At 45.2% G+C, this 22,712-nt stretch overlaps 1 protein-coding gene across 1 annotated transcript; it reads right to left on the reverse strand.

The window, feature by feature from the left end:
- Positions 1 to 9,881: 9,881 nt before the first annotated feature.
- RAB19 (RAB19, member RAS oncogene family) lies at positions 9,882 to 22,272 on the reverse strand. Its single transcript, XM_063101270.1, has 3 exons — positions 22,072 to 22,272; positions 20,062 to 20,245; positions 9,882 to 10,150 (listed from the first exon to the last, which is right to left on the reverse strand). The coding sequence occupies exons 1-3, from the start codon at positions 22,270 to 22,272 to the stop codon at positions 9,882 to 9,884; spliced, it is 654 nt and encodes a 217-aa protein (XP_062957340.1).
- Between the last annotated feature and the right edge of the window lie 440 nt (positions 22,273 to 22,712).

Consider the following 22,712-nt stretch of genomic DNA (forward strand, 5'->3'; position numbering starts at 1 on the left):
CTTTTGGAACTTAATTTCTTATAACGCACTTGTTACCAACTATACAATTCTGGGGATGGGAGAAAAATACCAGAATTCAGTTCGCCCACAGCCTGCCCAGTACCATATCTATAAAAGCAAAGCCTGCCTAAGATAGTTTTACACAGCTAGTCATGAGACTGTGGTGAACTTCAGAAAAGCCTGTCCCTCGTCTTATAGCACACAAGAACTTCATATGCTCAAATCCAGCAAAGCCACCCCAATCTGGAAGTTTTATGGGTCCCTTTCAAGTGTATCTGAGGGTTCTTGCACTATAGTTTCAACAGAAGCCCAGGCGACCTTGTTCTCACATGTGTAACCTGTTGGTAGGACTATTTCAACTCCAGGTAATCCCCCAGAGTGCATAATCCTAGAAGCTTGATGAGGTTTTCAGAGTATTGGTTGAGACTGATGTGCAGAGAAATGAAGGAAAATTGGTGTGAGTCATTAGGGTTGTATTCTTTTCTCAAGCTCTTGTATTCCTTTTAAGTCTGTGGTCATTATAAACCTGCGTTTTAGTCCCTCTTGGATTGTGGAGTAATCTGAAGTTCTTTGTAGGGGGAAGGGTCTCAGTTTCAACTGCATCTCATAGAGGCGGAGGGCCTCTGTCCTTCTGCCCCCAGGTGGCCAATACGGCCTTAGTTTTCCTAAATGAGCAAATCATCCAACCCCTAGCCTCAAGGCAGCCAGTGAAGCACTTGTGCTTCTGATTTTTAGCTGTCTCCCCATTTTTTTTTTTTTTTTTTGTCTTTTTCGTGACCGGTACTCAGCCAGTGAGTGCACCGGCCATTCCTATATAGGATCCGAACCCGCAGCGAGAGCGTCGCTGTGCTCCCAGCGCCGCACTCTCCCGAGTGCACCACGGGCTCGGCCCTGTCTCCCCATTTTTAACCCCTAGAGATTGCATTTCCTTTCTTGTGAGTTTGACTATGAATTTATAACCATTTACAAATATTTTATCCTGTGTTTCCAGGTATTTATAGTAAGAGGATTTCAGGTTACCTAATCTACATAATACTGCAGCCAAAATTCTCCTGTTACTTCTCTGACTTGTTTCCTTGGGCAAGTTATTTAACCTTCCTTTCTTCGTAAAATGTGGAGAATAGTCGCTATCTCAAATGATAGTTTTGAAAATGAAAATGAGCTTCACATCTGGTAAGCACTCAAATATTAAATGTCAGTACCTCTAGTTCATTCCCAGTTGATGAGGGAACGCTCTTTACAGAAGTGTCAGTTAATAAATTTAGAAGAAATGATAGAATTGGAAAAGCGTCCTTTTATAACTCGTGATGAAACTGATTCAGGCAGATTTCATCAGTAGATGCCAAAACTGGTAAGGGAAATGTTGGTATTGGCAAAGTATTAGCCCAAAGAGTGCTTTTGTTTGTTTGTTTGTTTGCTTAATGATGATCGGTAAGGGGATCTTAACCCTTGACTTGGTGTTATCAGCTCCACAGTCTCCCGAGTGAGCCACAGACCGGCCCCCAAAGACTGCTTTTTGCTGGAGTGAACTTCAGTTTCCAGCAAGCAATCACACCAGCGTCTTGTGCAGAGGAGACGCGCCTCCTGACCTGAGGCGGCAGCAAGTACAGAGCACCCTGTGTCGTGGTCTTGCAGAACGTGCAGCCCTCATCTCATCAAGCCTTTACACCTGACTTCCAGCAGATGGGGAATAGAGGGGATGGAAGAAACTACCTTGAAGGAACACACAAAATCAATTCTAAAAAAAAGGCTTTTATCTTCAAACAGCTAATGTCATGAAAAAAAAGAGAGGAGACTAGGGAAACATGACTAAATGTAATATGAAAAAATGTGATTGGATCCTGGATATTTTTATTATATTATTTTAATTGAAAAATAATCATTGTATATATTTATGGGGTACAATGTGTTTTGATAGATGTATATACAATGTGGAATGATTAAACGAAACTAATTAACATATCCATTACCTCACTTATCATTTTTTTGTGGTGAGACGTTTGAAATGTACTCTTAGCTATTGTGAAATATACAATACATTATTATTATCCAGTGTTTTAGTCCCCCTGCTCTGCAGGACATCTCAGAATTTTTTCCTCCTGTGTAACTGAAACTTTGTACCCTTTGACTAACACCTGCCCATTCCCTCCCTCCAGCACTCTCCCCCTACCCACCAGCCTGCGGTAAGCACCACTCTACTTCTATTAGTATTCCATATATAAGTAAGACCTTGCAGTATTTGCCTTTCTGTGCCTGGCTTATTTCATTTTCATCCATGTTCATCCATGGTTGTAGCAAATGACAGAATTTCCATCTCTTTTAAGGCTAAACAGTATTCCATTGTGTGTATATACCATATTTGCTTTATCCATTCGTCTGTTGATGGGCATAGGTTCATTTCATATCTTGGCTATTATAAATAATGCTGCAATTAACATGGGGGTGGAGGTATATTTTTTTGGTGGGGGAGAGCGGCTGGCCAGTATGGGGAACTGAACCCTTGACTTTGATGTTATAAGGCTGCACTCTAACCAACTGAGCTAACTAGCCAGCCCCCTGCAGATATCTCTTGGACATACTGATTTCAGTTCCTTTAGATATATACATAGAAGTGGGATTGCTGGATTATATAGTAGTTACTATTTTCAGTTTTTTGAGGAACCTACATACCACTTTACATAATGGCTGTACTAATTTGCATTCCCACCAATAAAGCACAAGGGTTCCCTTTTCTCTACATCATTGCCAACACTTGTTATCTTTCATCTTTTTGAAGATAGCCATTCTGGGCTGGCCGGTTAGCTCAGGTGGTTAGAGCATTACTACCAAGGTCAAGAGTTTGGATTCCTATACCAGCCAGCTGCAAAAAGAAAAAAGAAAATAGCCATTCTAACAGGTGTGGGGTTTTTTGTTGTTGTTGTCTTTTACAAAAATGTTTTAAAATTGCAAAAGACATCTTGGACTGAATATTAAATGATGTTAGGGAATCACTGTAAATTTTCTTAGATATGATAATGGTGTGTAGGAGAATGTCCTTATTCTTAAGAAATGCATGCTAAACGTTTTGAGAGTTGAAGTGTGATATCTACTACATATCAAATATAGGGAAATTTTAACAAATTTTGAATCTACGTATGTGGTGATGGGCATATATTCAGTTTTCTATTATTTCAACTTTTCTGTTTGAAATTTTTCACAATAAAAAGTTGGGAGAAAAATATTAGTTTTTCAAGTCTCACTAGGCATCTAGAATAGTCAGGAAGGGACGAAGCTTTGGGAAACTATGCAGTCCATGGCAGCAGAGGGCATTGAGGAGCTGGGGGACTTCATTGAGGAGCTGGGGGACTTTGAAGAACCTTGTTGGGGCAGGGGGGTGGGGGGCATGCACATGCTGCATAAAAGCCAGGAAATTGGGAAACCCAAGGATGAAGTGTTATTTAATAGAAAACCAAGTCAGCATTTTATTATATGTAACGATCAAAGACAATTAAAGGTAGCCACCCAGATCCCCAGCTATCCCATCATATGCTCCTTGTGTGAATTCATTAAGGACCTCATATCGAGCCTCCTCATTCCAACAGCTTTGAGAGACAAAGTAGTTCACTGTGACTGCCCTAACAAAGGGTGCCAGTGACATGCCACACAGGCCTGCTATGAATGGGACTACAGGATTGACGTATGCTCTAAGGGCACTGAAAGAAAGTGAGCTGAGATGCTGGGTACCGTTCAAGTTTTATTAAAGAAAGAAATCTGCTGGGCTGTGCTCAGAGTGGCACAGGGCCCAGGGCTGCCCTGAAAATGGTGGACAGCACCAGGTGTGGGGGTGGTGGAGCTTATATAGTGCACCAAGGGCTGGCTGATACCATCTAGGAGGGTCATTATGCTAATATGGATCGGGGTGGAGAACTGTGTCCTTGTGGAAGCAAAAGGGGTTTCTGTTTAAGTCAGGAGGCTTCTCATAAAGGGAAGGGGAGGGGAGGAGGTGGGCAGCGCCATTTTGTACTTTGGCTTGTCTAAAGTGGTGCTGGTTATGTTGCGGATCTATTAGGCGCGTGTTGTAAGGGTGTAGAAATAACTGATGCTGTCTTTGCAATTGGCTTCGACTGCTTATACATAACCCCATATAATCTAGCCATTGAGCAGTATATTTTCGAAAGTGTTCTTTTTAAGCCATCCCATCCTCAGTTATGCTTGAGCAGGGCTTCTCTTTAGGGGCTATTTTTATTGTTGGCTGTGTTATAGGAGAGTCTATGATGTGTGTTTGTGATATCAAATGAGATAATCTATCCAAAAGTAAAAGAAAAAATATAAAAGTATGAGAAAAAATCTCCTAGGTTATCTTAACTGTGTTCACTGTCTCCCTTTCCCTTCCACCTTCCTTTTCTCCTCTAGATTTCTGCTCTGGGTTCCTGCTCTCCCCTGAGTGTGTGGCTCTGTGTTTCACAGGAACACTTGGTCTTGGTTCTTTCAGGGCATTTCCAAGAATGAATGAGAAGACTGTCCTAACATCTGATTGGGGGCTGGCATTGTTTTCTGTACAGATGCTTCCAGACGGAAGGAAGCTTCCCCAGCACAGACTCCTGTGGAGCTAGAATGGTCGAGGCATCCTCCCTGCAGGAGAGAACAAAGGGACGGCCTCGGGAAGACAGGGGCCCTCACTAGGGGCCTTTCTCCTGCAAAGTTGTTTGTCATAACCACTGCTAAGACTTGGTTCCAGTCCTAGGATGGTAACCATAAAATGTCCCCAAGGAAGAAGAGACAAGAGGAACCATTTGCTCATGCAACTACATATTTTATTCCCTACTGTGTGCAGAGAGAGATTCATTAGGAACAAGACACACACATCTCATAAGAAAAGGAAGACCTTCAACAAGACTCTTCAGTAGAGCCAGTTCACGTGGCCTCAGAAAACTCGTTCTTTTCATCCCTCATTTCTTATTAAGAAGTGTCCATGGAGGGCTCCTGAGTGCTGTGGGCACAGTCGTAGACAAGGTACGTAGACAGGCAGTCTCGATGCTTGGTCATCAAGTGCCATGACAAACATGAGCCAAGGGCGTGGGAAAAGACGTTGCGGGAGACCTGCCCAGCTGGGGAGGGTCTGGGAAGATTTCCGGGGGTCAGAATATGCTGGGCGAGTGCTAACAGTGAGCTGGAGTTAGTCAGGTGGACAGCCAGGACAGGGGCACTGGCGAAGCCGGCGAGGACAGAGAGTGGGTGAGCCGGGAAGCTGGGGGAACGTTGGTTATGCTCAGAAGGCAAGAATGCAGGGACAGGAGGGTGGAGAGAAGGGGAGTCAGACGTGACCCTGAGGAGTCTGGAGTGAGTTCCTGGGACTCTGGAGAGCCACAGGAGGGATTTAATCAGGGATTTAATACGATCAGCCTCTTTTGTTTGGAGGATTCTCTGCTGGTGGAGAATTGGTCAGAAGGGGCAAGGCCTCTGGTTAGGAGGCTGTGGCAGAACTGCAGATGAGAGATGTTGACAATTGGAACTAAGGCAGTGGCCTTGGGAGTGGTGAACGCTGGGAAGATTTGAGAGATACTTAGTTAGAATTGAAAAGACTTGGTAACTGTCTGGCTAGGGGGGACTGTGGCATCCAGGGAAGGTGTTTTTGTTGTTTTGTTTTTAAAAGGGGAGAAATGTGAGAATATTTAAATGGCATAAGGTAGGAGTCTCTAAAGAGGGAGAGTTTTTGAAGATTACATCTTGGTCAATGGGTTTGTCAAGAAATGTAGGAAGATGTTCTGTGCTGAAGTTTTCTTTTTCTTTTTTTCTTTTTTTAAAAGATGACCGGTAAGGGGATCTTAACCCTTGACTTGGTGCTGTCACCACCACGTTCACCCATGAGAGCTAACCGGCCATCCCTATATGGGATCCAAATCCGTGGCCTTGGTGTCATCAGCACCACACTCTCCCGAGTGAGACACGGGCCAGCCCCCGTACTGAAGTTTTCTGACTGAACCCTGACTCTTCTCTGCACCCCAATTCTTTCCTGGGTTCCAGCAGGCCTGAGATGGGCCACCAGCCATTCTCACTCTGCTCACTTTCCTCCAGTTGGTAATAGAGCCTGCTCTCCCTGGAGACTTTACATCACACACCCATGACAGTCAGAATAAGACAGCGCCTGGAACCCAAGGAGCACAGCCACGGCCCTGCTGTGGGGCCCAGGCATTCCAAGGCCTCTGGTAGGATCTGTGGTCACCAGCGAAAGCACAGCGTGCCTCCCACACCCAGCCAGTTTCTTGTCCCTCTGTTCTTAGGCCCTGGAACGTTTGCTGCATTAACCACTGTGATTTGCTCTTAGGACCTGTTAGGAAACGATTCTAGAAGTGGGATTCATCAGAAAGTGCTGGTTCGAAGGAACTGTGAAAGGTCCTTTCTGGAGCTGAAAAGCCTTGGAATAGCGGCAGGAAGGATTTCATAGACCTTCCTTCTGAAAAGACACCACCCCAGAACTTTGTCTTCCACCATAACTCTTGGCAAGTGGAGGGGCAGGGACTAGCCTTGGGGCTCTTAAGGCTGGACATAGGTAATTCAGTGCTGCCCACTCCATGGAAACCATGAAGCCTTTTACCACCATTTCCTGTGAAGACAATGCTTTGACATATGCATCTTCAGGTTAACATGAGTTTTCCAAGAATTCCTTTATGTCATCAAAGACATGGAATAGAAGAAGGGTTTTATTCTCAAGGAACCAATAGGCCACAGGGAAGACGCACCCCCTCGCCACCTCTTCCCAGGTGGTATAGCCTTAAATACCAAACGAAGTGTCTACACACTGAGGTTCAGCTCCAGCCCCCTGTATTAGTCCGTTTTCTGTTGTTGATAACAAAATACCTGAAACTGGATAATTTATAAGAAAACAAAACTTATTTTTTACAGTTTTGGAGGCTGGTAAGTCCAAGGTGCAGGGGGCACATCTGGTGAGGGCTTCGTCCTGGTGGGAACTCGGTAGAGTCCCGTGGTGACCAAGAGCCACGTAACCAGGGCTAGGTGAGAGCGCTCACCTAACGTGCTCACTTGCTCTCCTTATAACGTCACCAGTTCACACTCATGATAACCCATTAATCCACGAAGATGTGAATGGATTAATCCATTCATGACTGCAGGGCCCTCACCATCCAGTCACCACCTTTCAACATGGCCACATTGAGAATCAATCTTCCACTGAGCTTTGGAGGGACAAACATTCACCGATATCACCCCCTTCCCTTGTGTCTGATGAATAATCATGATGACAGTGATTTCACATTGACTTTGTCATACTTTTATACTGTCAAAGCATTTCCACAGCCTTTCGCTCTCTTGCTCCTCACAGGAGTTCAGTTAGGCCCCGTGTCTTACACACAAGCCAAGTGAGTTCAGAGAGGCGTGCGGCTTGCCCCAGGACACAGTGCTCAGCAGCAGAGGTCTCACACCCAGCGTCACTGTCACCACCTTCCATGGGCTGCAGCTGCCCAGGGAGCCCATAATGGAGCTGCTGGGACCTGTGGCGTGTGGACTGAAGAAACAGGTGAGGTGGCCAACTGTATGCACTTGAACGTAGGGGGCCTTTGTACTGGTGAGAGACTTAGGCAGCTGGTCTTTTTACTAGAAGTTCATGGGTGGAGATAATTTGGTGTTGTGAGGAAGTACCAGTAGATAATGCTGAGGTAACTCACAGAACTTTAACACAAATTTCTAATTTTAGCTCAGAAGTGAGGGTTTGGCAGCTTGTCTCAAAGAGCTTTCCCTGGGCTAGCAGGTTGGCTCGGTTGGTAGAGCGTGGTGCTGATAACACCAAGGTCAAGGGTTCGGATCCCTGTGCCAGCCAGCTGCCAGGGGGGTGGGGAATACCTGTAGATATGAAAACAGTCTTCCAGTGGGAATGTCCCACACTGAAAGGACAGCCATCCAACTGGGTGATTCCAGGGGTTCCCGTAAGACTGCCTTCTCCCCAGATACCTTTCTCTTTCAGTGGGCTGAAGTCCCAAGGCTAGAGCTTAATCTCTTTAGGCTTGTGTCTTTGATTCCCATTCAAAGACCAATGCCTCAGGGAAGACTAGTACTCCAGGCTGTCACTGACCTATGGTTTCAGGTCTCCTCCTGGAGTGGAGGAGAAGCAGGACAAATGGGGAGGCTGCTCCCCATAATGAGAGAGGTTGGTCACCAAAGGGAAGCTCGGTGGGCCACTTGCTCTGGTCGGTGTCTGGTCCTGACCTGGCATCCTGGGATGGGGACGCATACCGAACACACTGGTTGATGTACTCCTTAGGAATAAAGCTAATCAACGAGGAATGAAGATTCTTGTAAGACGTTTCTAAAATGGATCTTAAATGAGCAAAACGAAAAGCGCTTCCTGCTGTGGGAGGCCACACTGGGAGGAGACCCCTGTCCCCGCAGCTCTCCAGCGCTGCCCTTCCTCTCCAGGGGTGCTTTGGTTGTGGATGGATCCTGAAGTCAGAATTCAGATTTTGGCTCCTACCTAAGGACTCTTTAGGGACCACGTGATGTCTCTGGGAGCCAAGGGAAGACCAGCCTGACAGAGGGCAGAAGGGAGGCAGCCTTAAAGGCGGGATTCCTCTCTGGGCCGCGTTTGGGGGGGCGTGTGGTGCCCTGAAATACCAGCCTGGGATGCTGAGATTGGAGCAGGGAAAAGGGGGGACTGAGAGTGACTGTGAGGTGACAGGACAGCCAGAAGTCCCAGGGTGTCAAGGGGGAGCAGAGCAGCAGAAAGCAGTCAGAGGGCATCTCTTCTCCACTGGAGCCAGCACAGAAGGGGATTATTCATTCCCCACGGGCCTCCTGACTGCTAGATGAAGCTCAGGAAATGATGGCTGCAGCCATTAGCAGTGTTCCCCTTCCAGAAGTCTCTGTCAGGTGAACGTCCTCTGCCCCTGTGGGCTCAGATACCATGGCCGAGAGGCGCTCCCTCCATGTGTCCTGCTACCTGCCCTGAAGTCCCTTGATGCAGTCCCCAAGATGAGGAGCTCCTGGCATCTGCTGACCGTGACTTCCTAGCCTCCTCCTATGTTTTCAGTTCTGAAAGTTGGGGCTACTTTGCCCCAGCAGGCACCAGCTGCCCTCTGGCCACATCTCAGTGCAAGGGCAATACAGTATTGGTTTGACACTCATCTATAAGCCTTTTCTTTTTTTTCTTTTTTGCAGCTGGCTGGTAAGGGGATCTGAATCCTTGATCTTGGTGTTACCAGCTCTGTGCTCTTCCAAGTGAGCTAACTGGCCAGCTACTATAAGCCAATTTAATTTAAATTTGAAAATGATAGCAGATAATGTGGTGTTTTAGAAAGAAAAAGCAGGCATCTCCCATATCCCAGGAGGGTGATCAGATCAGCCCAACTAGGATAAAGTGAGCTCCAGTCCCATCCTGACCATTTGGCAAGACGGTATTTCTGGTGTTTATATCAGAAAGCTTTGCTCCCCAAACTGAAGCCCTGAGGTTTGACTATCAGGAAACAAAATGATAACAGCCTTCTAGTCTCATACTCCCTGCCTGGTCTGTTTCAAACTGCTCCAGAATGTTCCAAATATCCTCTTCCCTCTCTTGATGTTCCTCTTCCCTTCTTTCCTTCCCTACCCTCCTCTTCAAGCTAGAAGAAACATTCAGTAGAAAGTAGTTGACGCATGGGGGACAGAACAGGGAGAGAAAGGAAAAAAGGAGCATGCCACGTCCTCCTACCCCCGTGCCTGGGTCCTGGTTTCACCAGGAATAGAGGAAAACAGTGGTGTGGCCCTTCCTCAGAGTCAGGGCTGTGGTCTGCGGTGTGTATCCAGGCAAGAGCAGCAAGTCTACACTAGGGTCTGAAATACCACTCAGGCATCATCAGCCACCTTTGGTTTCAGAGACAGCCTCTTGGTGGGCACGACTGGCCTTGTGAGCAGATTCAGCAAGTGCAGGACGTCTTCTCACCTGGCCCCGGGGCCACCAGAATGGGGCTGGAATCCAGGGACAGGCCGCTCAGGGCACTGTCCCCATACAGGTGCAGGCTGTTGCGGGCCATCAGCTCCCTGGCCATCAGCACAAAGACCTCATCTATGTTCCTGGATTCCTTGGCAGATGTCTCCAAAACCGCCAGGAGGCCATATTTCTCAGCCAGGGTGCAGGCATCCTCAAACAGGACATGCCGCTTTTCCCACATGTCAGATTTGTTTCCTGGAAGTGGAAGATAAGCACATATTCCATTGAGGAGCCGATTCTGGTTTTTTCAAAATGAGCTTTAAAAAGAACACTCTAGTTGAGCAACGGGCATGTGTGCATTCATTCACAAATAGTAACTGACAGCAAATTTACCAAAAATGAAAGCACTGATGAATGGAAACGGAGCCACATCCTTCATTTACTGTTGTGTAAGGGCTTGGAGCAAGCAGTGCACGCACGAGGCGGGCCTGTGTGTCTGTGATGGGCTAGCAGCCCCGGTATCCCTCCCTTCCACGTCTGACAAGTGCAGACTGTGACAGTCTCTCTCGGCCTTTCCTCTGCTTCCTTCAAGTCTTGCTCCTCTTTCCCCCTCAAACTACAAAGTGTTGGATACTGTGAGATGGGGGCCCCACCCAACAATCCATTGTTGGATTATGGAGGCATAATGAAGTTTCTTCTTTTTTTTAAGCTGTAATTTGCACACAATAAAACACACAGACTTTAAGTATAAAGTTCAATGAGTTTTGACAAATGAACACACTTCTGTGACCACCCCTCTTATTTTATAGAACATTTCCAGTTACCCCAGAAAGTTCGACGAGGGATTTTGCAGGCATGGCCTGGGATTGATGGCAGGAGAAGGTCTCTATCCCTTCCGCCTCTCCACATCAGTCCCTGCATTCATCCAGTCATTTGACTTTGATTTCTCTGAGGCAGGAATTTCAAGGAAAAATTACTTTCCCACAGGATTCGTTCTACCAGACATCAAAATTTATTACAAAACTGCAGCAATGAAGACAAGCTAGACCAGTGTTTCTCAACCTGTTTTTTATTAGGGTCCCCATAGGAGCCTTTTTAGACATTTTTCACCCTAGTTACTCCTTCTATCATGAAAAAATTTTAAACTTTTTATTTTGAAACAATTACAGATACACAGAAAGTTCACACACACACACACACACACACACACACACACACACACACACGTCCCGTGTACCCTTTACTCAGCTTCCCCCAGTGGTAGCATCTTGCATAACTATAGCACAATACCAATACCAGGAAATTAACATTGGTACAATCCACAGACTATTCACATTTATTGTCATGAAATGAAAGCGTGTCACATGCACTCATTTGTGTGTGTGTGTATCTAATTTTTTTTTTTTTTTGGCAACTGGCCAGTACAGGGATAGAACCCTTGACCTTGGTGTTATCAGCACCATGCTGTAACCAACCAAGCTAACCAGCCAGCCCTGTGTGTGTATAATTGTACGCAATTTTATCACATGTGTAGATTGCTATAACCACCACCACAGTCAAGATACAGAGCAGTTCCTTCACCACAAAAAACACCGTCATGCTGTTCCTTCATAACCCCTCACCTCCCTAACCCCCAGGCCCTGGTAACTAATCTATTTCATGAATGTTGCAGGAATGCAATCATACAATATGTAGCCTTTTGAGATTGGCTTTTTTCATTTAATCTAATTTCCCTGAGATTCATCCAAGTTGTTACATGTATCAGCGGCTCATTTTCAGTGTCTCAGCAGTAGTTTTTGCTGCTGAGTAGTTTCCATGATGTGGACGTACCACAGTTTGTTTAACCATCCAGTGCCTGAAGGACACTGGGTTGATTCTAGTTTTTGGCTATTACAATTAGGGCTGCTATGAACATTTGTGTACAGGTCCTATGAAAATTTAATAGCACAGATCTACCATATCTGGCCCTTTGGAGGGCCACAAACCATTGTAATATTTTTCCACTCCTCAAGAAAATGCATGAAATAGATCAACGGAATAGAATAAAAAGCTCGGAAACAAAATTATGAATATGTGTACACTTTACAGAAAGATGGCATCACAGAGCAGTGGAAAAGATTGCCTTTTTAGTAAATAGTACTGGGACAATTGGATCTATTTTTTTTCTTGGCAGCTGGCTGGTACAGAGATCAAATTCTGGACCTTGGTGTTATCAGCACCACCCTCTAACCAACTGTGCTAACTGGCCAACCCCTTATATGAAAAATTATGAATTTTTGACCCATACCTCTCACCACACACCAAAATCAATTCCAGGTAGATTGCCAATGTAAATGTAAAAGGTGTCATAATAATAGTTATTATTATTTATAAATAAAGCTTGAATAGATAATATAAAATCTTGATAACTTTAGAGAAATATTTCCTAAATAGGGCCCAGAAAATAATCATCATTAAGGAAAAAGTTTGCTGGGTTGAAATATATTAAAATTAACAATGTCTATTCATCAAAAATACACCATCAAGAAAGGAAAAATGTCATCCACAGAGCAGATGGTGTTTGCAACATTTATTATTGATCAAGAGTTGAGACCTCCTTAAAGAGAACCTAATGCAGAGGGTAAAAATGACAGCCAGCCCAGCTGCCACCCCCAGATCCACCAGTGTGCTGGCTGGCGTAGCACCCCGGCTGGCGTAGCACCCCAGCTGCACAGCCACCCATGCCTGCAGGACGTGAGATTCCATTCCTCTGTCAGGCAACTTTGGCACCAGGGCACCCTGTTGCCTGAAAGGAACGTTTTAGAACTATGCGTAGCCTGAGACTCTTCCTTCCCGCCCAACCCTCCTTCCTCCCTTCTCTCCTTTCTGGGGCAGGTCTGCATCTCAGAGAGGACTCTCCTGCCTTCTGCTGCTTGCCCTCTATCCCTCACAGCCATTTTCCCAATAAGTCTCTTGCATGTCTATCTCATCCTGTCCTGACATCTGCTTCCTGGAGGACCTGAACTGACACTGACTTATTTCCAGAAGACATAAGCTACTCCTAGTAATCAACAAGAAAAAGACAAACAACGAACAGAAAAATGGATGTGAGACTTGAAAAGCACCTCACAACAGAGGATATCCAAATAGCTAACACACATAGGAAAAGGTGCTCAACCTCAAGGATAAACAGGGAAATGCAAATGAAAACCACTAGTGCTATCATGACACACATCAGGATGGATGAAATTAAAAGGACTGATAATATCAAGTGTTGGTCTTCAGGAAGTAGGGCTGGACACAGACTTCATGAATATGACCCCAAAAGCATGGGCAACCAAAGGAAAAACAAACAAATGGGATTATATCAAACTAAAGAGCTTCTGCACAGCAAAAGAAACAATTAACAGAGTTAAAAGACAACCAACAGAGTGGGAGAAAATATTTGCAAAATATACATCTGACAAAGGATTAATATCCAGAATATACAAGGAACTCAAACAACTTTACAAGAAAAAAACAAGCAACCCATTAAAAAATGGGCAAAAGAGCTAAGTAGGCATTTCTCTAAGGAAGATATACAAATGGCCAACAGACATATGAAAAAATGCTCAGCATCACTCAGCATTTGGGAAATGCAAATCAAAACCACACTGAGGGCCGAGCCCGTGGCGCACTCGGGAGAGTGCGGCGCTGGGAGCGCAGCAACGCTCCCGCCGCGGTTCGGATCCTATATAGGAATGGCCGGTGCACTCACTGGCTAAGTACCGGTCACGAAAAAGAAAAAAAAAAAAAAAAAAACACACTGAGATACCATCTCATCCCAGTTAGAATAGCTAAAATCCAAAAGACTCTGAACGATAAGTGCTGGCAAGGTTGCAGAGAAAAAGGAACTCTCATATATTGTTGGTGGGACTGCAAAATGGTGCAGCCTCTATGGAAAATGGTATGGAGGTTCCTCAAACAATTGCAGATAGATCTACCATATGACCCAGCTATCCCACTGCTGGGAATATACCCAGAGGAATGGAAATCATCAAGTCGAAGGTATACCTGTTCCCCAATGTTCATCGCAGCACTCTTTACAATAGCCAAGAGTTGGAACCAGCCCAAATGTCCATCATCAGATGAGTGGATATGGAAAATGTGGTACATCTACACAATGGAATACTACTCTGCTATAAAAACGAATGAAATCCTGCCATTTGCAACAACATGGATGGACCTTGAGAGAATTATATTAAGTGAAACAAGTCAGGCACTGAAAGGGAAATACCACATGTTCTCACTTATTGGTGGGAGCTAAAAATAAATCAATAAACTAACACACACACACAAAAAAACCCGGGGGTGGGGGTGGGGAAGAAGATATAACAATTACAATTCCTTGAAGTTGACAGGACAAGCGAACAGAAAGGACATTGTAGGGAGGGAGGGGGAGAGGGAGGAGGGAGGGAGGTTTCGGTAAAGGGCCACAGTAATCAACCACATTGTATATCGACAAAATAAAATTAAAAAGAAAAAAAAATCAAGTGTTGGTGACGATGTAGAACAGATGGAACTCACACACACTGCTGGTGGGGACACAGAGCAGAACAACCACTGGCAAGTGGCTTGAGATCGTCCAGAGCTGCATGACCATGCAGTTCTGCTCCCAGGTGTTACCCAATAGACATGCGTGCCAATGGGCATCACTAAACAAATACCAGAATGTTCAGAGCAGCAATTTTCCTAATTGCTCCAAACTAGAAACAACTCAAATGCCCATCACCAACAGAACATGCAAATGAATATTATACAAATTGAGAATATAGGAATAAACAAACCAAAGTGTTTCTCTCTCTCTTTAAAAAAAAAAAAAAAAAAAAAGATGACCAGTAAGGGGATCTTAACCCTTAACCCTTGATTTGGTGTTGTCAACACCACACTCTCCCAACTGAGCCACGGGCCGGCCCTAAAGTGTTTTTCTCTTACTAAGCAACAATCAACACAGAAGACTTCTCTAACCACATGTGGGTGGGTTTCTCCCCACACACCAAGAAGTTCTGCAGTAGACACCAGCTGGTTCAATTCTGTTCAATTCTAACACTATCTACCTGGAGACAGAGTCAGATCCCACAGGTGAGGGCTCAGTCTCACAAGTCTGCCCCCACTCCACATGCCAATTGCAAGCCCCCGGTTGTTTCACCTGTGCTTCTGACTGACCTGCTTCCCACAACCCCCTCCTCAGGTTCAATTAATTTGCTACAGTGGCTCACAGAACTCAGGGAACACTTGTGTTTACTGCTTTATTATAAAGAATACAGGTGAAGAGAGGCATCGGATGAGGAGTGAGTGAAGGGGCACGGAGCCTTCCCAGGACCATTACTCTCCAGGAACCTCCTCATGTGCAGCTATTGGGAAGTTCTCCAAACCCTGTCCCTTTTTTTTTTTTTTTTTTTGCAGCTGGCTGGTATGGGGATCTGAACCTGCGACCTTGCTGTTATCAACAACAGACTCTCACCAGCTGAGCTAACCGGCCAGCCTTCCTTTTGGGTTTTAATGAAAACTTCACTATGGAGGCATGATTGAAGCATGGACAACTGTGTAGAAATGTAAGTGCACAAAAAGGGTGTAATCTAACACTAATAGACTGAGTGGGAAACCCAGCAAGGCCTGTTTATTCAGATTCCTCTCGGCCTCTCTGTGCAGCATTCCTTCCTCCTGAGCATGGGGCAGGGCCCTCCTAAGATGGGGGTCTTACGATCTACAACCAGACAAGTAGGCCGGAGAGTTTCTATATGGTCAGCTCCAAGACAGAAAGGTGGGGGAAGATCAGAGTCCAGGCTTGGGGAGCCAGGAACTGTGGACAAAAACCAATATATATACGAGTATATCATAATGTCACACGAATTATGCAAAAGAATAAATTACAGTTACATGCAATAATACAGATGAAACTCATGAACTTAATATTGAGGGAAAGAAACAGACAAAAAAGACATTCTGTATGATTCCATTTATATAAAGTTCAAAAACAATAGCAAAACAAAACCACAGTGCTTAGGGATGTGGGCTTAGGCAGTAAAATGATAAAGAAAAGCAGAGGAGTGGCTGCCTTAAAAGTCCTGTGGTGCTTACCTTTGGGAGAAAGAGGGGGTAACTGAGAGGGCCCGAAGTGGGTGGGCGGGGGGTGGGGGACTGATGACACTCTCTTTCTTGACCTGGTACTGTTTGCCCAGGTGCTCCTTTTGTGATAAGTCAGTGTGTACTTTCCTTTATAGTGTTACTTTGTCCTAATGAAAACCATAAAAAAAAAAAAAACATTTCCCACAGTCACAGTCACCACCCTGCTCAGTGACAAAGCTGGACTTAGTTCATAATTATCCCTAAAGGAGGTTAAGTCCAAGAATGTTTTCAGGGGATGATACCACATTCTGGTATGCGGTTGCCTGAAAAGTGGCCCCCAAAGATGTCAGATTCTAATCCCTGAAAACTGTAAAGGCTAAAAGGGTCTTTGCAGATGTGATTAAGTTAAGGATCTTGAGACGGAGAGATTTTTCTGGATTAGCTGGGTGGGGCCTAAATGCAATCACATGTGTCTTTCTAAGAGGGAGTTTTGACCCCACGCATGGAGGAGAAGGTGACCAGGAGACCGGGGCAGACACCAGAGTGATGTGGCTGTAGCCAGCAGATGCTGACAGCCCCCCAGAAGCCACAAGTGGCAAGGGACAGATTCTCCCCCAGAGCCTCCAGAGGGAGCATGACCCTGCTGACGCCTTGATTTCAGCCCAGTGATACTGATTTCTGACCTGTGGACTCCAGAACCGTGAGAGGACAAATTTCTGTTGTTTTAACCCCCCCGGCCTGTGGTAACTTGTTACAGCAGCCGTAGGAAACTCACATAGGGAAGAACCTTCAAGAGAACTATTTGCATATGTGTAACTACTGAGGTTTAAGGTGAGGCCCTAGCTTTGCTTCTAGGAGAAAGGTCTGAGAGCCCTTTGTGGAGGAAAGGAGATCGTGGGAGTGGGGACATATAGCCCCTGCCCACGGAAGGGCTTCTTCATCTTATTAGGGAGGCCAGAGAGACATGCAGAAGATTAAAAGCTATCCCAGACAGGCCACCAAACAATCTGTGCTAAGAACCAGGTGAATGGTACAAGTTGTTAATAGTTCAGGTGTACATCCCTTCTCAGCAATTCCCACATCCCCAAAACTGAAACCCCTAACTTTTTGGTAATTCATTTGACAGTAAAATCTGAACTAAACTGGCCATTTGAAGTTTTTATTCAACCTGCTTTGAATGACTATTAATATGTCTGACTGCATAAATATGTATGTATTTGGTCATGGGGTATCGGCCCAGACCCCGCTGAGCGTGTTACATAACACAGAAGGCAACTTTCTAAAATCCGACCAATTCTCAACTCCAAAATATTTGGCCTCAGCAGGCTTAGCTTGTGAACCTGTAAATATAACAGAAATTTAAGTGGAAGGTTTGGCTGAGATCCTAAGGGGATGATATCAGATGCTGCAAAAGGTTATGAGACAGAACATCCAGTATAACCTACAAAAAGAAGTGGGCTCCTAAACCCATTCCTCTGATAGAGGGTGTAAAAGAATTAAGAGGTCAGAAATGAAGCCAGCCACCCCCAGGGAGAAAGCAGAGCTCAGTCATCAAGTGCCCAGTCAACTGTGCCGGGAGTTTGTGTGTTCTCTTGAGAGCAGTGGGGGACCATGAGGATTTTAAACAGGGACATTACCGAGGAGCTGTGAGTGCCTGGAGGAGTCTCTTTGACCACTGGAGACAATCGTGTGATGAAGTGGCTGCAAGGGGCCAGGGGTGAAATTTTGAGAGAGAAAGAGACACTTGTACGAAGAAATGTAGAGACAGAATGGGGAAGATATAGTGAAAGGAGCAGAGACACTTCCTTGGGGGAACAACACATTGGGCTTTTCTGGATTCAGGCGGGAGGCCCCTGACAGTGAAGGGGAAGCCAGCAGGAGAGGCTGTGGGTGCTGGAGCGAGGGTGTTGCCTCCCAAAGATGGTGCAGAGGGAGGCCCCCTGGGGCAGGGCAGCTTCCCACCCCAGGCTCAGAGGCCCCGAGAAGGAACGGCCTCCAGTGTTTCCTGGGGACGCACATGAATTTAACGGAAAGATGGATCCAGTCCACCTTCTGGGGAAACCTGAAGCGGGTGAGACCTGCTTCATTCCCTCAATGAGATGCGCGTTCTTCACACCTATCCACTTTCTCTGGGAGCTACCGTTGCTGGGGTTTCCTGCCACCCCTGGAGGTCCCACGATGTCCCTGCCTGTCTACTCAGCTCTTCAGGCCTCAGAGCCCCTTTGTCTACCAGGCAGAGTTCTCTCATCTGTGCCCTACTAGGAAATAACAGCTTCCTTTATTGACTTCTTAGCACCATGCTAAGTGCCTTATATATGTTAACCCTTTCAACTCAACAAAACCTTTGCAGCAGGTACTATAATACTAGCTTTATAGAGAAGGAAGCAGAAATTTAGAGAGTGAGCAATGAGCCTGGGCCATGCTTTACCATGAAAAGATGGAACAGGGCAATTGGATTCCCTTCCTGAGGAATGTAAGCTGGCCAACACTGAGAGAATGAGGGGTGCTGAGCAGGAGCAGGCGTGGATGATGCTTGGAGGAAATCCACGAGGGACTGTTCACGTGAGAGAGTGTGGCAGGCAGGCCCAAGTTGCCCTGCACATAAGACACAGCTCTGAGTTAGAGAGCAAAGATGCACAGGAGAGGGCAAGAAGGAGGAGTAACCGTGCCAGGAGAGCGGGCCCAGAGCCTGGACCTCAGCCCAGCCCTGAGATGAGGGTCCTCAAGCTCTTGCTTTTCAGTGACCTGCCTCTACTATGGTTCCTGCCCTGGCTGGGGCTTGATTGCTTGGCTTTTCTGAGGTCCCGTGGACTTGCACTTCTACCATAAAGCCTCTTTTATTTGAAGAACATAGATGAATTAGTTCCTTCAAACTAATGAACCTTCTAGAAACAAATCTTATCTTTTATTGAGTACTTCCTATGTTCCAGGCACTTCTAAGCACTTTATATTATGCTATCTCATTAAACTTTTTTACACATGAGAAAACCGAGGCTCAGAGGGGAACTTACCAAGAACTAGGACATGTTTGGCAATGCCTTAATTACCCATTGGACTTGGTATGTTTAGCTTTTTCTCAGTCCCATAGCTAGCTGTCTAGATCGGTGCTTTGCAAACTTTGATTTGCATATGAATCGCTCTAGGATCCTGTTAACAAGAAGATTCTGATTCAGCAGGTCTGGGATGGGGCCTCAGATCTCGCAAATTTAACAAACTCCAAAGTGATGCTCATACTGTTGGACCTCAAGAGCCTAAAAAAAAACAACTTGCCGGGCCGACCCGGTGGCGCACTCGGGAGAGTGCAGCGCTGGGAGCCCACCAGCGCTCCCGCCGCGGGTTCGGATCCTACATAAGGACGGCCAGTGCTGAGCGCGGTACAACCCGTCACAAAAAGACAAAAAAAAAAAAAAAAACAACTTGCCAAAATTAAGCAGCCACTCAGTACACAGTAGCCACTCAGTACACAGTAGCATACTTAGGGAGGAAAAGCCAGCCCTGCTCGCAAAGCGAAAACTATAGAGAAGTGACAGAAACATGCTTTTCTGAATGAACAATAAGAGTGCTCACATTTCAAACTGTTAGTTTATTTTGTGTGGTTGAAGTTTCTGTTAATATTGATGTTGTTTTGTCAAGATTCACTGAGGATCTTAAAGGGTGTAAGTAGTCACTTAAAGAGGAAGTCAGTCACATTCATCTGAATGGCTCCTGGGGATCTCGAGCCACCTGACTCTTAACCTCAGACTCCAGCAGCCCTTCCTGCATGGTCTACACAGCCTGAGTGTGTAGAATCAGCTGGGTACTCCTTCTCTGCAGCTGTCTGCACCCCCCCCCCCCCAGACCTCTAGAATGAGAATCTCTAAAGGGTGGCCTTTGAAACCTATATTTTTAACAAGGCCATGGCACCCTTCTCTCATTCTCAAGTGAATCTGATGGAAATTTCTGGTCAAGCACTCTGAGGTCCCATTCTCCCCTTGCACTTTTAAGATTTCACATTGTACCACCTTGGAAAACACTGCGGAAAGCTGAGCATCAGCGAGGGGACTGGTAAAGAAAAGTCAAATGTTTTGAAAACACCATACCGATCAACATAATGACCAAGTTGGCCGCTCCATACTTTTCTATCTCATGGATCCAGTGGGGGACGGACTCGAACGTGGACCGCCGGGTGAGGTCATAGGCGATGATGGCCGCATGTGCACTGCGGTAGTAGCTTTGGGTGATGGTGCGGAAGCGCTCCTGGCCGGCCGTGTCCCACACCTGCATCTGGAGAAGGATGGGAGACAGAGTCCACCTCAGGAGTAACCATGCCTGATGGGAACGTGTTCACCTACATCGGCTTAAAAGTAGTCTCCTGATCTCACTTTTAGAATCTCAGATTCAGTAGGTCTGGGGAGAGGCCCAGGAATCTCTTCTTTCAGTTGCTCCCTGGGTGATCTGGATGTGTTTCCAGGTTTGGGAACCACCACCGAAGGGACACTTGCATACAAGAAGTGGACCTATTTTGTCCTGGGGTCTTGTGTACTTTTGGCTTTTCACCTCAATTATCCCTTTGTCCAGATTTTGGGGTTCATCTTTTGAGGCTGTCCATTGATGTATGATGTATTTGAACACTGGCAAAGGTAACAGCATTGGCTGAACTGTTTTTGATTTTATTTTTTATTTTTATTTTTATTTTTATTTTTTTGTCTTTTTTTGTGACTGGCACTCAGCCATTCCTATATAGGATCCGAACCTGCGGCGGGAGCGTCACCGCGCTCCCAGCGCCGCACTCTCCCGAGTGCGCCACCGGCTCGGCCCCTGTTTTTGATTTTAAAGGACCACTCAAACTGTTCATGTTTAGGAGTGCCCTCATAATATTTTCCAAATTACCATTCTGAACAATAGCACCAATTTGTACAATGTTCTGAGGGTACCAGTTTTTTCACATTCTTACACTATTTATATAAAATTTATTTTTTAAAGAAAGTTTTCCAACATTGACAAAACTAGAGAGAACAGAAAAGTGAATCCTCATACATCCAGATTCAATAAAGATTTTGCCACATTTGGTTTACCTAGCCCATTCTGTTGATTTCTTTGAGATATTTTATAGCAAATCCTAGACTTCATGTCATTTCATCTATACTTATATCAATATACATCCCTATAAAAATAGACATTTTGACTGGCTGGTTAGCTCAGTTGTTTAGAACACAGCCCTGTAACACCAAAGTCAAGGGTTCAAATCCCCATACCAACCAGCTGCCAAACCTCCCCCCCCCCAAAAAAAACCAGGACATTTTCTTCCATTATTACAATGCCATTATAACTGCTAATAAATGTTTCAATTACTCCTTGGTATTGTCTGATAACCAAATCATATTAAAATTTTCCTGATTGCCTGCAAAATGTCATTTTACAGGTTTTATTTCATCAAGATCCCAAACAGGATCCATTTATTACATTTTCTCCAGCACTTTTGGATCTTTCCTAATCAAATGGGTAAAAGATATAGTATCTCTGTTTTAACTTGCACTTCTTTAATTAAGAGTAGGGACAGGCATCTTTACATCTTTACATAAGTTTATGAGCTAGTTCTTATAAAATCTGTGAAACAGCAGTTTAGTCCAATCTGTGAATTACCTACTTTTTGTATTTGTTTGTTGGTCTTTTTCTTAGGTATTTATCAGAGCTCTTTTCACATTAAAGAAATTATCCATTTGTCAGTCTCATATTTGCAAATATTTCCTTCCAGTTTGTTTTTTTTTTGGTGGCTGGCATGGTCCAGTTTTTCATTTATTTTTTGACTTTTTTATAGCACTTTTTTGAGCACATAGAAAGTTTGACCTTTATATAGTCATATAGAAATGTATAAATTTGACCTTTATAGTTAGATTTAGTAATATTTTCCTTTATTGCTTCTGGGTTCACGTCTTACTCAGAAGGCTGGTTTCCCCATTCCACTATGATAAAAATAAATACTCCTATGTTGTCTTCTGGTACTTTTATGAATTCATGTTTTATGCTTAAATTTTTTATTGCTCAGACATGTGTTTCTGTGTAGGGAAATCTGGCTAAAAGAGGTGGAGCCAACCCTGGTGCCCTCTGACCTTCACTTTCTTGCCATCAATCTCAAGGGAGCGCACGGTGAAGTCCACCCCAATCGTGTTCTGCTGTGTCTCGGTGTAGACTCCATATTTGAAATGCTGCACCACACACGTCTTCCCCACATTGGAATCCCCAATGAGGATAATCTTGAACAAATAGTCACAGTTTTCATCTGCTGCCCTGGCTGACCTGGAGAACTGCATGGCTATTGCCACCTAGAACAGACCTAGGAGGAAAAGGGGGCATTTAGCTGCTTTTTCGTGAGCCCATGGAGCCACAAAAGATGACGAGATAGAGGGATGTCATTGCTTTCACAGCGCTAACACCTTCGGGGGAGAAAGACTCTAATGATTGGTCAGGTGCACAGAGTTGCCCCCATGAACCAATACCTGCCCTGTGTGTTGACGTTACTTTAGGGGTGCCCTTGGAATGAAGAGGTTGCACTGCCATTCTGTGGTGGGCCCAGCAGACAGTCAACACTGTCAGATTACAGCACTGATGAAATCCTAGTCCTGGAGACGAGGTGGCTCAGAGTGCCCAGACAGCAGGAGGATGGCAGAGGAAACACCCACAGCGGTGATTCACCTGCCATTAATCAGCAGAGAATGTGCCTATGTCGATTTTACCTGGGAAGGAAGACTCC

The sequence above is a fragment of the Cynocephalus volans genome, chromosome 6 (assembly GCF_027409185.1).
Source record: "Cynocephalus volans isolate mCynVol1 chromosome 6, mCynVol1.pri, whole genome shotgun sequence".
In the NCBI taxonomy this organism is placed as follows: Eukaryota; Metazoa; Chordata; class Mammalia; order Dermoptera; family Cynocephalidae; genus Cynocephalus; species Cynocephalus volans.

Bases quoted from the DNA above. Each gene is read 5' to 3' on its own strand.
- RAB19 (XM_063101270.1), bottom strand. From the start codon at position 22,272: ATGCAGTTCTCCAGGTCAGCCAGGGCAGCAGATGAAAACTGTGACTAT. The intron at 20,246-22,071 runs GTCAGAGGGCAC...ATCCTTCTCCAG, and splicing joins TTGATGGCAAGAAAGTGAAG to ATGCAGGTGTGGGACACGGC. The intron at 10,151-20,061 runs GTATGGTGTTTT...TTCCACTTCCAG, and splicing joins CTTGGTCATTATGTTGATCG to GAAACAAATCTGACATGTGG.